General features: G+C 41.3%; 1 protein-coding gene across 2 annotated transcripts in view; it reads right to left on the bottom strand.

Moving 5' to 3' along the window:
- Positions 1–12,735, bottom strand: part of SNAP25 (synaptosome associated protein 25) — a 36,687-nt gene extending 23,952 nt beyond the window's left edge. For both annotated transcript variants that reach the window (XM_004697832.2, XM_004697831.2), the window contains exons 1-3: positions 12,598–12,735; positions 10,710–10,751; positions 1,093–1,141 (exon numbers count right to left, since the gene is read on the bottom strand). In XM_004697832.2, the coding sequence (XP_004697889.1) occupies positions 1,093–1,141; positions 10,710–10,751; positions 12,598–12,669 (163 nt within the window). In that variant the 5' untranslated portion in view covers positions 12,670–12,735. The remainder of the gene's footprint in view (positions 1–1,092; positions 1,142–10,709; positions 10,752–12,597) is intronic.
- Between the last annotated feature and the right edge of the window lie 365 nt (positions 12,736–13,100).

The following is a 13,100-nucleotide window of genomic DNA, read 5'->3' as shown; positions in this document are numbered from 1 at the left end:
GTGAATGTATTTTATGTTTTTATATTTTACATAACAATCTCTCATAGTTCTAAGAATCTTCTCATACTTTCACAGAGCAATGAACAGAGAGAAGCATTTCATCAAAAAATCTATGTATTATGATGAGACTTCAGAATGGAATTAGGGGAAATTTTGTGGCTAGAATTTTCTATCACATGGATAGAAAAAAAAAAATCAAACCCACTGCCATCTACGAGATGCAGCCTCATGGTGACCCCGTAAGACAGGGTAGACCTGAGTTGCCGAGACTGTAACTGTTAATGGAAGTAGAGCGCCCCGCCCCCTCTCTCTCCTGAGGAGCACTGGTGGTTTCAAACTCCTGACCTTGTGGATCACAGCCCAGTGCATAACCACTATGCCACTGGAGATCCTCACATAGATAGATAGATTGTGACCAAAGAAAAAGAGTGTTATCACCCTTCTAAGGTTCCACTTTAGGTGTGGAGAAACCATACTAAAATCTTAGCCCTCTAATGTTCATTGCTTCTAGAATAATATGCTTCTAGGCATAAGAATAATAATAAACCATACTTTTGGCAACATATTTTAATTATTTCAATTTTCCATTTGCCATATAATCTCCCTCTGGTCATTTCCTGCTTAAAATGGCTCTCTGTTACTTCAGGTATGTTCATAGTAAATTGGAAATCTACCTGCCAGATACTCTGTGAAGACAGTCAAAATAAATAGACACTGTAGCATCCTACTCTCCTGTCTAGAAGTTATTTGTAAGAAATCAAACTTTTATGGAAAAGTTTGGGGGCAAGGAGAGTAACAAAATTCTCAAACCAGATAAAAAGTACTATTATTTTTTAAAAGTACTTCAATATTGTGTTACCTTCAATATTGTGTTACCTCAATAGATACAGTAGGACTAGTAGGGTTTTGTTCACCCATGAAGAAAGCCTCAAATTTTCCATATATTTACCAATCTTTTAACAGGGAAAGAACCGAAACAATCAGAATTCTGGAAGCTTTACGCCAATGCATGTTTAACGCATGTCAAAATAATTCTAAAAATTCACTTTATTCAGACAAGACATGATTCTTACTGAGGAAATCTGAACTTACCTCCTTGTTCATCCAACATAACCAAAGTCCTGATACCAGCATCTTTACTCTACGTCCCAATAATGGTAGCAAAGTGGAAAAGGAGTTAGAGAGAGAAAAGAGAGAAAGAGACATCAGTAAAAAGAACATTTAGCTCTAGAAATGGAAACCGAAGAAGGGCCAAAGGGAAGAAATATGGTGCGAGCATTGAGGAGCTGGGGCGGGACTCAGGACTGGGTGCGCATGCTCAAACGGTGACTCGTAGAGGTGGGTGGAAGCAGGCTGATGGAGCACGCTTTCCCTGGGGAAGAACTGAGGCAGGGCCCGACGTGGGATTGGAAAACACCCACTTAAAATGGCACTGTGAAATGACGGCTGGAAACGGTTTACCTATATTGTTGCTAACGAAAATCAGAGAAAGCAATTGTTTCAGTCTTCTAGGGTAGCGTCCCTCTTGGCAATCTCTCAAGAAAGTCTCCCCCACGGAGCTGGGAGCCACGTGAAGATCTTCGAGGGCAAGGTTTTTAGATTTATCACAAGGGAGCATGCTTTTCACAAATGCTGAGAGAAACAGCTTGAGAGTTACCCCATTGTCCCATTTTCCCTCTCTATGGAAATGACGGTGAGATTTAGAAAATAAATAGATGGACAGATGAGAAATGGGGCTCTTTATTCTGAAATTAAAATTTTTGCAAAATGATAGGACGTGAAGAAAATGATTTCTCCACAAGCTGTGTTTCTGTTGTTTGGGGTAAGGGAACTCTTCAAAGGGCATTTCCTACGTCATCCCTTATGACTCAATCAAACACTTAGAGACTTATTTGGGGGTGGGGTGGGGAGAAGTTAAAGGGCAATAGGGAACGAGCAGAAATTTCTACATTGCTTATATTTATGTCAAAATTCACTGCTGTCAAGTAAATTTCAACTCAGAGAGGCCTTAAAGAATCAGAGAACGGTGCCATGGGGTTTCTGAAGCTATACAACTCTAAGGGTGGAAACAGCCTCATCTCTCTCCTGCGGCTGGAAGCAGCTCCACACATACCTTTCTTTGACATAAGCATATCAGTCTTCGCACATGTCTCGATTTGCACATTTGTAATAATCAAATAGAGGAATTTTTTAACTTCAAATGCAAATCAGATTAAAATTAAGGTTAAGGAAAGCCCTTCCATTTTACAGGGTGCTTGTTACTAAATATAAAATGGAACTGTTTATAGTTCAGATTGTTTTTTCAGGGAACGTTCATGATGGACATCACAATAAATTCTAAAATATCTTTCATACCCCCATTTATTTTCCATGGACTTACTTTGAATTAAAAGAGAAACCATATTAAAATCCTAGCCCTCTCATTTTCAGCACGTCAACAACAGCACTTCAACAACAACCCCACTGTATCTTAAAATTAAACTCTAATAGTACTTCTATTAGAATGAGTTCTGTGAGCTTTTACAAACTGACTTCTTCAGAAAATAGTGCAGCTAGTTCATCTGAACACAAAAGCCAATCTGCCTTTGAACCCACTTGGTTAGGCCTTAGTTGCAAATCAAGCATGCGGTTTGTAGGGTGATGGTTGCCGATGACCATGGTAGCCATTGGTCAGCGTGGACCCCAGAATCAAATGACCTGGGCTGCCATCTTACTGACCTGGGACAAGCATAGCTAATTGCTCTGAGCCTTAGTTACCTCATTTGTAGTGAAGGGCTCATAGTAGTGGGTTGTTAGGTGAATTAAGTAAATGTATATGTGTAATCACACTCTGCTTACAAAGTAAATAGATCCAGAAAGTGAATTGGTTGCAGGTTATCATGACAAACTAAAAACACCATCATTACCAATTACGATAGAAGCTTTTAAGGAGCCCTGGTGATGCTGTGGGTTAGACACTGAGCTGCTAATGATAAGGTGGGCAGCTCAAACCCACAAGCTGCTGTGCGGGAGAAAGATGAGGCTGTCAGCTCCTACAGAAATTTGCAATCTTGGAGACCGTATATCAGGCCTTTGTGAATGGGAATCAAGTCAATGACAGTGGAGTGGGGCATAAAAACATCTGGATTGCTACTTTCACACTTTAGAATGCAAAAAAATCCCAGGGGTGTCTTGCTAAAATCCAGACTCTGATTCAGTAGGATTGGTGTGAGGCCTGCAGCATTTCTAAGAAGCGCCTGGATGCCAAGGAGGCTGTTGGTTCAGGAACCCACATCTCGTAGCAGGATTCTAGACCACAAAGGCCATTTAAAGTTATTTTTATTGAGCAGGATGTAAAAGGATGAGCGTCTGTATTAGCATCTATTTTAATAAAGTCTATGCTTTTGGGCATCTTGTAGCCACTATTTTGAACATGCCAGGAGCCTAGCTGGTACAGTGGGTTAAGTAGTTGGACTGATAACCAAAGAGTTTAAACCTACAGGAAAAACACAGCCAGCCTGCGTTTGTAAAGATTTCCAGCCTCAGAAACCCTACAAAGCGATTCTACTCGGTCCTATAGGGTAGCCGTGAGTCAGAATCCACTCTTGGTAGCAGACTTGGCTCAGGTACATGGATATGAGGATGCAACTTCCAGTGAGACCTGAAGCATCTCAGAGGGTATTTCTTCTTTCAAGACCAAGTCTAGGGTTCCTGGTGCATACTCTTAGAGGTAGCTGATGGAAAACTGGTTGTGATTTCCTTCTGGTTAGGCTAGCTCTCATCTGTTGACACTTTCATAATTTCCTGTATGGGTAGGAAGTCCTGCTCGAGTAATTTCACTTTGGTTCCATTTGATGCTGGGTATTTCAACACTGGAATGATTACAGACCTAATATGAAGGAGCCAGAGGTTTATTAATATTTTATTTAACTTTTAATGTTTAGGTTACCTCATTGTGAAAGAACAGAAGCAGAAAGCACTGATCTCGGAGGCAGGAATGCTGTGCTGTGCTTATAGGTCTTAGATGAGTCACCTGATCTTTCATGATGTTTTCCAATATGTAAAATAAGGTTGGTTCATTCACTCAGTCTCTCTCTCTCTCTCTCTCTCTCTCTCTCTCATCCAGCAATCCATTAATGAATTAATCAAGGAGTTGACTGATGCATTCAATATTTATTGTCTACTCTGCCCCACGCACTAAGGATAAAACTCACTACCACAGAGTAAATTCCAACTCAGATTGACCCTCCAGGACAGAGTAGAAGTGCCCCTGTTATGTTTGGCTGAAAGTTTTAATAAAAATAACTAGAGTCTTCGTTGCGGGGACTAAGAAGCTCAAGGAAGAAGGGTAGGCATGGGGATGACATTGCAGTGGAAGTAGAATCCGTACTGTCTCCTATTTTTGACGAGTATTATGTCATAATAGCTAGGAGGGAGAGGAGATGGTTCTACTTTTAGATTAGCTCCATTTATGGTTTCTGTTTGAGATTTCTGGGAAAGCAGTCCACCCAAAAGCAGAGAAGTTGGAATATAGGGGTTTTCTTTCTTTCTCTATTTTTACTTTTCAGATGAAGTAGGGCAATATTTACAGAACATTTTTGATCTTTCTTTTCCGAGCCGGAGATTTAAAATAGAAGAATCTGGTTTAAAATAGAAGAATCCAGGCCATCTCCTAACTGCTTGCATTCCAAAAGACCCCCATATCTGCATATCATTTTAAGCTGAAAATCTGGCACACACAGTCCATGCATAGATTTCGAATGCTTATTCTAGCTGCATAGTCAAGTATCTTAAACATAGCTGGCATTAAAATAAAAACGTTAAGTCATCTGTAAAATGTTAGAGGCCTCAATAACTACTTGCTAAAAGCTGAGTCTGGATCCTTGGAATCAGTCTGCTCTGAAGCACTGGGCTCTTCCTGGGCCTCCCATGGCAGTAATGTGCAGACTTCATTTGCTGCATTTAGCATCAGCAATGTTCCTGGAGTACAGGACGACCTCGCTGGGCTAAGTCTCCTACCCAAATCCAGTGTGCCCTCCTCTATGATCCTACAGTAGCCAATGACCTTGAATTTGGAGAGTTAGTTACATGTCTGTTTCTGCGTATCAATTTATACCACCACCCCTGACCTACATTCAGAGTTGGCATTCCATAAATACTTGTTGAAATGGATCTCCTGAAAGAGACAATTCCCAATGATGGGAGGGAAGCAAGGAAGTGGTGCTATATGGTTCCTAAGCTTCTTAATTGTGGTGTTCAGCTTTCCTGAACTTTCCTGTTCCGTTCTCCAGTGCTGCTATAACAGAAATAATACAAGTGAGTGCCTTTAGCAAACAGAAATTAAATTTCTCGTAGTTAAGGACGTCTAGATATTTGAATTCAGGGTGCCAACATCAGGAAACTACTTTCTCTCTGTCAGCTCTGGAGGATGGTCCTTTTTTCTTCAGAGCTTCGGTTCTTGGATAGTCTTCATTGAGTAGGCATAGCCCTTCCCCATCCCTGCTTGCTAGTTTCTATTGGATGTTGGCTACTTCTCAAGATAAGCTCTACACCCCTGCTTCCTCATTAACACAACAAAGACAACCCATTCCCAAGTGAGATAATAACCATAAGTACAGAGGGTACTACGGGAGATACAATCTTTAATATTCTAATCTTTAGTCCCCCAAAACGCATGTCCTTGCCACATGCAGAGCACCTTCACTTCACCGCATCAACCCCAAAGTCTTAAATCAACGCCAAGTCCAAAATATCACCTCCGGATCATGTCAATCAAATAAGCGTGAGATGTTAGGCACATTCCATTTTGGAGCGATTGTTTTCTTCATCTGAGAATCTGTGAAATCTAGACTAAACATTATCTGCTTCCAAAGGACAATGGTGGACCAGGTACAAGTAGATATTTCCATTACAAATGAGAAAAATTGGAGGGCAAGAAGGGATAACTATCACCAAGCAAGCCCCGAACCATGAGGCTTTCCACTCCCACAAAAAGTTACAGCCTTGGAAACCCGCAGGGGCATTTCTACCCTGTTCTACAGGGTCCCCATGAGTTGAAATAGACGAGAGGGCACCCAGTTTGGTTTTTTGTTTTCTTAAGGCTTGAAAGTAATTCTGTTCTCTGAGACCACTTGGGCAAGGGTGCCAAGTTTTGGCCACATCCTCTAGATTCTGGGTGGAGAGTCTTTGGTCCTGGGCTTCAGCTCTGCTTTTTATCCTCACTGGGACGACCATTTTGTTCCCTCAGCATTGGACAGCCTCTTTCTCCTAATCAGAGTGTCTACCCCACAAGGTCCCTTGTGACCCTTGATCACAACAGCCTTGCCTCCTCAGGGTTGGGCGGCAAAGATCGATTCCTTGTCACCTCAGAGGCTGTGGTCCCACGCTTGATATCCAGGACACTGTAATTCTGGACACCACATTCCCACTCTCAAAAGGAAGAAGGTTCTGCATCCTGTGCTCCTGCCAACAGTTCTGCTTCTCTGCCTGTTGCTCCGGGAATGGTCCTTTTTTCCCTCTTGGAGGACAGCGGATGAAGCTCTTTATACCTACTTCCTTTATACCTAGCGCCAAGAGGCAGACAGCATGCATTCCTGTCTTCCTCTGTCCCCTTCAGTGGAAGCTAATGGGTTTTTATAGTGATACTTGATTAGACCCTTCAGTCACAGGCTTAATCTCTTTAACAAAGATGTGTGTAACCAAGTTCTTGGTGAACATTCTAGGACCTGTGTCCTCAGTTTATCCAACAGAGTTTTCCAAATCTTTCACTTTTCAGTGTGCACAATTCATGCTTAAGTCATTATCTTTCATCTAGCATTTTGTTATAAGCAGCAAGGAGAATCCACATACTGTATATACTCGATTATAAACCGACCCGAATATCAGCAGAGGCACCTAATTTTACCACAAAAACTGCATTAAAGTCTGCTGAAAAACTCGGCTTATACACTAGTATATATGGTATTCTCTTTGAGATCTTACTTAGAGAGCTCATTAACCAGATGTCCAAGTTCACTGTTTTTAAGTCTACCCTCCACCAACTATTTGAACATAATCCTGCAAGTTCTTTGCCATTGCACAAAAAACACTGCCCTTCCTCCTTTGTCTAATCACATGTCCATCCCTTTCTTTTGAAGCCTCACCAGAAGGATAATTAACATCTCTATTTCTAGCAACACATTTTGTTTCTGGAACCATCTGTATTCTCTAAGACAACACAGACTTTCTCTGTAGCTCTCCTCACTTCAGCTGCGCCCTCACCAGAATTGCCTCTGATGTCGACCAATGACTTCTTGAAAGCAATATAGGCTTTACAATTAAGCACCTTAACTCTTCCATTTAAGCATCTCCACCAGCCTTTACATATTATTCAATTCCCAAACGGCTTCCACATTTTAGGTATCAGCTGGAGAGAATCCTAGAATTCTGGTACCAAATCCTGTCTTTGTTATCTAGTGGTACTATTGCAGAAATACCACAAGTGATGGCTTTAACCAGTAGAAATGCATTTTCTCATAGCTTAGGAGGTTGAAAGTCTGAATTCAGGACATCAGCCCTTGAGGATGGCTTTCTCTGCCTGCTGGCTCTTGGGGAAGCTTCTTGTCTCTTCTGAACTTCTGTTCTTTGGCAATCTCCATGTGACTTGGTGTTTCTCTTCTATCTCTGCCTGGTAACTTGCATTTAATCTCTTCTATATTTCAAAAGAGATTGCTTGAAAATCTACCCTCCTCTAGTGCTGCCTCAGTAGCACAACTCATTCCCAAATGGGATCATAGCCACAGGCATAAAAGCCAACCCCAATGTCACCGAGTTGATTCTGACTCATAGTGCTTCTCACTGTTCCTTAGGCCTTTGGCGACTGCAGTACATCTTCGTGGGAGCAGACAACCTTGTATTTCTTCCTGGGAGCAGCTCTCGAGGTTGAATACTTTGTGTTTAACAGCCTAATGCTTAACCCACTACACTAGCAGGGTCCCTGGCTACAGGCACAGAGGTCAAATTTACATTAGTTTGAGGCTATACAATTCAATCTACACCATTTTCTAATTGACCTTTGTCTAATTTAAATAGTGATGATGCCTTCACTTAAAAGCAACCTCCATCCCTGCTACCCAGTTACACCCTGCAATATAAAACAGACACAGTCTTCGTTTCAGAAGTCATCTGTTCCAGTGAAAGAGCATTTTCTTTTGCCTTATAGCGACTTCATAAACTCAGCAACCTTTCTTGTCTTTGAGAATACGTTCCAATAAAAAAATCAACTCAGTTCAAATTATATAGCACTGAGGTTCTTGGGGATCATAGGTAAGCTATTTCAGTGCCCAGAGTTTCAAAATGATTTCTTCCCTTGATAAATATTTAATGTTGATTCTCTTTTAAAGATAATTCCTTTTTTGATTGAAGAGCAGCACATCCTCTAAGTAGTCAATGCCCTAGACATAAGAGAGGTTTGACCATAAATATAAAATAACCCAGGAGGAAGGAAAAGCAAATCAATCTATTATAATAGGGCCTTGCTCATAATTTTTTGTGGATGTAAAGTCTAATAGCCTCCCCTCACTTATTAGAGATGGGAGATAGCTTACATCTGTTTTATTTTTTGTTTTAAGATATGACTTCAGGCTCGATCGAGAAACACTTTAGGTGAAATGAACATAGGATTCCAGAATCCCACTTTAATCTATTTTTGAGATGTCCCCCCCCACCTGGAATAAATTAGAGGGACACTCATTTCTCAGTACTGGCTGACACTGACAGCAGTTAAGATGACACACATAAAAAGGAAATGTTTGAGGCCCAGAGTCTGGATAGGTGAGGGGTCTCGACAAGATGTGTCCTGATGCATTCGTCCTACCATAGTCTAGGCATCTTTTCAAGATTGCACATTGATGATCGTTCTGATGCTTCAGAGATTTATTTTGAGACACAGAGTACTCTTGGTACTTCAGAAATGTATTTTGAGACAGTGAGTCTCAACTCATTGCCACCAAGTGGATTCCTACTCATAGCAGCCCTACGGAATGGGGTAGAACTAACTGTCCTTGTGGGTTTCCGAGACTGTAACTCTGGGAGTAGGAAGCCTCATTTTTCTCCATGGAATGGATGGTGGTTTCAAACTGATGACCTTGTGGTTAGCGCCCAACTCGTAACCACTGCACCTACATATGCACAAAAGAAAATGGAAGTTGACATGAGAGACTATGGTTGAAGGTCATTAAGACTTGCCAAAGTCAGTTGAATTTCAGGCTTCAGGTGACTATCAGAGCCAAAATAGGGATGCTACCAAGGTGCCTCCCTTCCCTATATCCTCTTGGCAAGTTGGGGGCAAAACAGTCTACTCTGAAAGCTTGCCAGCATGCCTTGATTTAGAATACCTGCCTCTTTCCTAGTCATCGTTAACATTTCTGCATATGAGCTGTGTTCCCAAGACAGAGTGCAGAAAAAAGTTGCTCCATTTAGGGACTGAAGGCTGCTGTTGCAGCGCAGCCCCAAGCTGGGTTGCGGCCAATTTGTGCTAAATTGCAAGCTCAAATTGCCATTTTTGTGTTTTATGGCAACAGATTTTCCTGACTGCCCAGGGCACCAAGGGCCCTTCATCCTCTCTAGCCCTTCTGTATGCATTTACATGGAGTCATATTTCATTCTCAGGTGAGAAGCTGAAGCTGCAGAAATAAGGGGAGCCATTGGTTTCCTCAGTGAGAGAGAGAGCCATTTTTCCTTTCCTAGCAGCTTTTGTAACATTTATTTCTATTTTCCCTTTCCTAGCACGGCACAAGCAGTTGACAGTAGCATGAAATAGGCAGGCTCCTATCATCATTTGCTAAAGACTGCCTGAGATCTCCAAACGTGAACATGGCACGTGAACTTACACATCAATCACCGGTTTCAGAGCCTAGTGCAAACAGCATCACACACAATTAAAGAATGATTAGGCTTGTTTCATGAGGCTAAGATAAATATAGTCTGTTCCATTCTTTTTCCACCTCGCCTCTCCCAATGGGCAAGTTCAATTCATTCATTTATTCTTCCTGGTTGACCGCTGCTCTGCTAAACTGGAATGAGTGAGGCTGATTGCAACTGCCCTTTTGATTCCTTATTGTTCTCTGCCCGATTTGACGATTGGGATTCATTAACCAGGTGTTAGAAATGGATATCCAAACCAGATACAAGAAAACTAGATACAAGAACATAGAACAGCACCTACACTTACAGCAGTGAACTTGACATTTCCCAGTCTTCAAGCACCTTTCTATTATTTCATACATTTCAGGGTCTGACTCTTACTATAACTATATCTGAACATAGGATACTTCTTGGGGATAGATCTTCTGAAGTCTTTTACTATGGTTGAAATCAGAACGTCAGAACTAGATTTGACTTATTGGCATCAAAATCATTCCAAGGATGTTTTATGTAAATAATTTCTTTGACATTAAGAATCACCCTGATTTTCCTAGTGATTCAGTGTTTATGATTTCTGAGAAGGACTTACTTGGAAATACCAGTGCGAAAGGTGGCTTGAAGCAGGGAGAGGGAATGAATACAATTGGATGGCTACCTGACAGTTCAAATAAACACTGCATCTCCTTCATCTTGTGGCTTGTTGGCAGGCAAAATTAATATTCGAATGAATGGAAGTATATCCCAGGGAGGGAAAGTGGGGTCTAGGATAAGGACGTGTCAGCATAAAGGGTTAGTTTCTTTACCCCCTAAATGTGGCTGCTCCTTACCTCTTCGACCAGCTGCAGCATACGACGGGTGCTTTCCAGCGACTGAAAAGAAAGAACATAAATGTTATGAGCGCAGGATCCCGGAGCATGGAAAGCCACAGGGATATTTTCTTCCCTTGAGAAACTCAAAGGATGGCTGCACATGTTTCCTTTTAAGTTTACAACTAAAACACAGGAAGTCTTTCCATTTAAATCTCTTTCTTCTCAGGCTTTCTACATGGCCGATTCCCTAAAGCAATTAGATCACAGCTTTTCTTCATAAAGATCAAAATACTACGAAGCTGATCTTGACAGCAGAGACATAGTAATCATGAAAAGACAATTTTGCAAGTGTTGGATCCATGACAATTATTCAATATAGCCTAGAGAACTAATTTGATAGGAGCACTGAGTTTTAAACACACAGATAAACTTTTTCATAAATTAGCATACATATAACATCAATTGTCTTAGAAAGCCACTGGAGACATAATAGGAAGTTCTCATCAATAAAAGTAAACTGTCGCTTTAGGCTGAGGGGGAAAAAAAGCTAGCATGTTTGTCATAACTCGCCTATAGGAGCCAGCTATAATAATTATCTTCCTCCTGAGATGCGGAAAATGAGACAGAAAGTCTGAACTTGCTGCTTTTCCCTTCGGCACCATATTGGCACTTAAAAAAATTTTAAATTACTAGAATTCAAGAACCAGTGGGATTTCTGAAAATTGCTTTTAAGTGACAAATATATTTTGGACAAGACTCTGCAAGAAGCTGAAGACTGCTCCGTTTGCTCTAAGGGCCATCACAGGCTGGTGTTTGAAATAGAATGGCTGTAAGCAGTGGTGTGCTTGCAAATGCTTCACAATTGTCTCTGCAGAAAAATATGTGTGTCTGTGTGTGTGTATTATTTCACTGATATAAAAAGGGAACAGCAAATGACTTATCAATACTGGTAAAACATCAGTAATGTTGGCTGTAAATTCCGCAGAGCCCATTGATTCTCACAGAATGCTTGTGGTGAGTTTTGTTAAACACTTGTGTCTGCAGCCACACATTTGATGAACGAGTATAGTTTTGACATGAATGTTGGATGGATTTTCATTGGTATTACAGAGTAAGGTGAAAGTGAAAAAATAAAGACTTAAGTCGCAACTTTACATATTTATGTGATGCAAATGACTTCTTTGCTAAATGGGATAAGCATTTTTAAATACTGGAAGAATATTCCCTTAATTGTTTTATGAAATTCTGAATGTAAGAGCTGCAGACGATCTTTTCTAATTTCTCACAATCTAAACTATCAACAAAACAGTGAGTCAAGCCTAGATATGTAGTGTTTGCAAATTTCCCTGGGAGAAGGACTTTCATCATGTCTTATTTCCCATTACCAACATAGCGTCACTGAACATGAATTTGAATAGCGAAGCATAGAGTAAATGAGTGCTGACCATACCCACTGTACAGATACAATAAATGTCAGAGCAGAGAGGGTAGTAAGAATGGAGCAAAATAATTATGGAATGAGGTCTTGAAAATGTAATACCTTTGATTTCAGTACAATGTATCCAATTGTCAGTTTACATAATTCATTTTTAATAGTACCGTCAAAATGTGGCAGTTGGCTATCACAGTGCGAACACACCTCTGGTTACTCAGGGACAATGGAATCCTTCATGACCCTTGACGCCTGAAGATTTCTAGAAGCCGAGAGTCTGGACCAAGACACTAATATGTACGCAGGTTTTGAAATCAACCGATTTCTATCCCAGGGTCTCAGGCATATTGAAAATCTAAGTCATACTTTTTTTCTTTTTGAGGCCATAGAAGCCCTTTCCCCACTCGAACCTTAAAAAACAAATCATTCCAGCGCCCCATCGTTCATCTTGCTTCTCAGATCTCAGTGCCTCACCTCATCAGCCAGCTGGTCCGCCCTTCGCTGCATCTCCTCCAGCTCATTGCGCATGTCCGCATCTTCAGCCATCGTAGTGGTAGGGGGTGGGCGGGAGCCTGGGCTGGGCAATCGGGAGGGCTTGACTGCTGAACCTGGAAAGATACCGATGAGAAAGAAAAGATGAAAGGTTATACTAGTATGTGTGCGTGGAGGCTACGCAGCCTGCTCGCTGTTCCTCCGGCGGGGCATCTCTTGGACAGGGGTCCCTAGAAGTATGCTATTTCTCTAACGGCTGGGATGGATTCACACTGGCCAGCTTTACACCATGGAGATAGATGCCTATCAAGACAGGTATCTTGTAAGACACAAACCACACAGAGGCTGGAAATAAGGAGATGGAAATGTGTCTCTGGGTTTGCATACTTTAGCTACACATCCATCTTTGCTCTTTTTGACAGCTTTATTGAGGTGTAGTGGACATATAATAAACGACACATATTTGAAGTGTACCATTTTATAAG

Source organism: Echinops telfairi, unplaced genomic scaffold (assembly GCF_000313985.2).
Source record: "Echinops telfairi isolate 266 unplaced genomic scaffold, ASM31398v2 ScPeMD7_5592;HRSCAF=6446, whole genome shotgun sequence".
NCBI classification, from domain to species: domain Eukaryota; kingdom Metazoa; phylum Chordata; class Mammalia; order Afrosoricida; family Tenrecidae; genus Echinops; species Echinops telfairi.
This window is presented reverse-complemented; position numbering and strand designations above follow the sequence as displayed.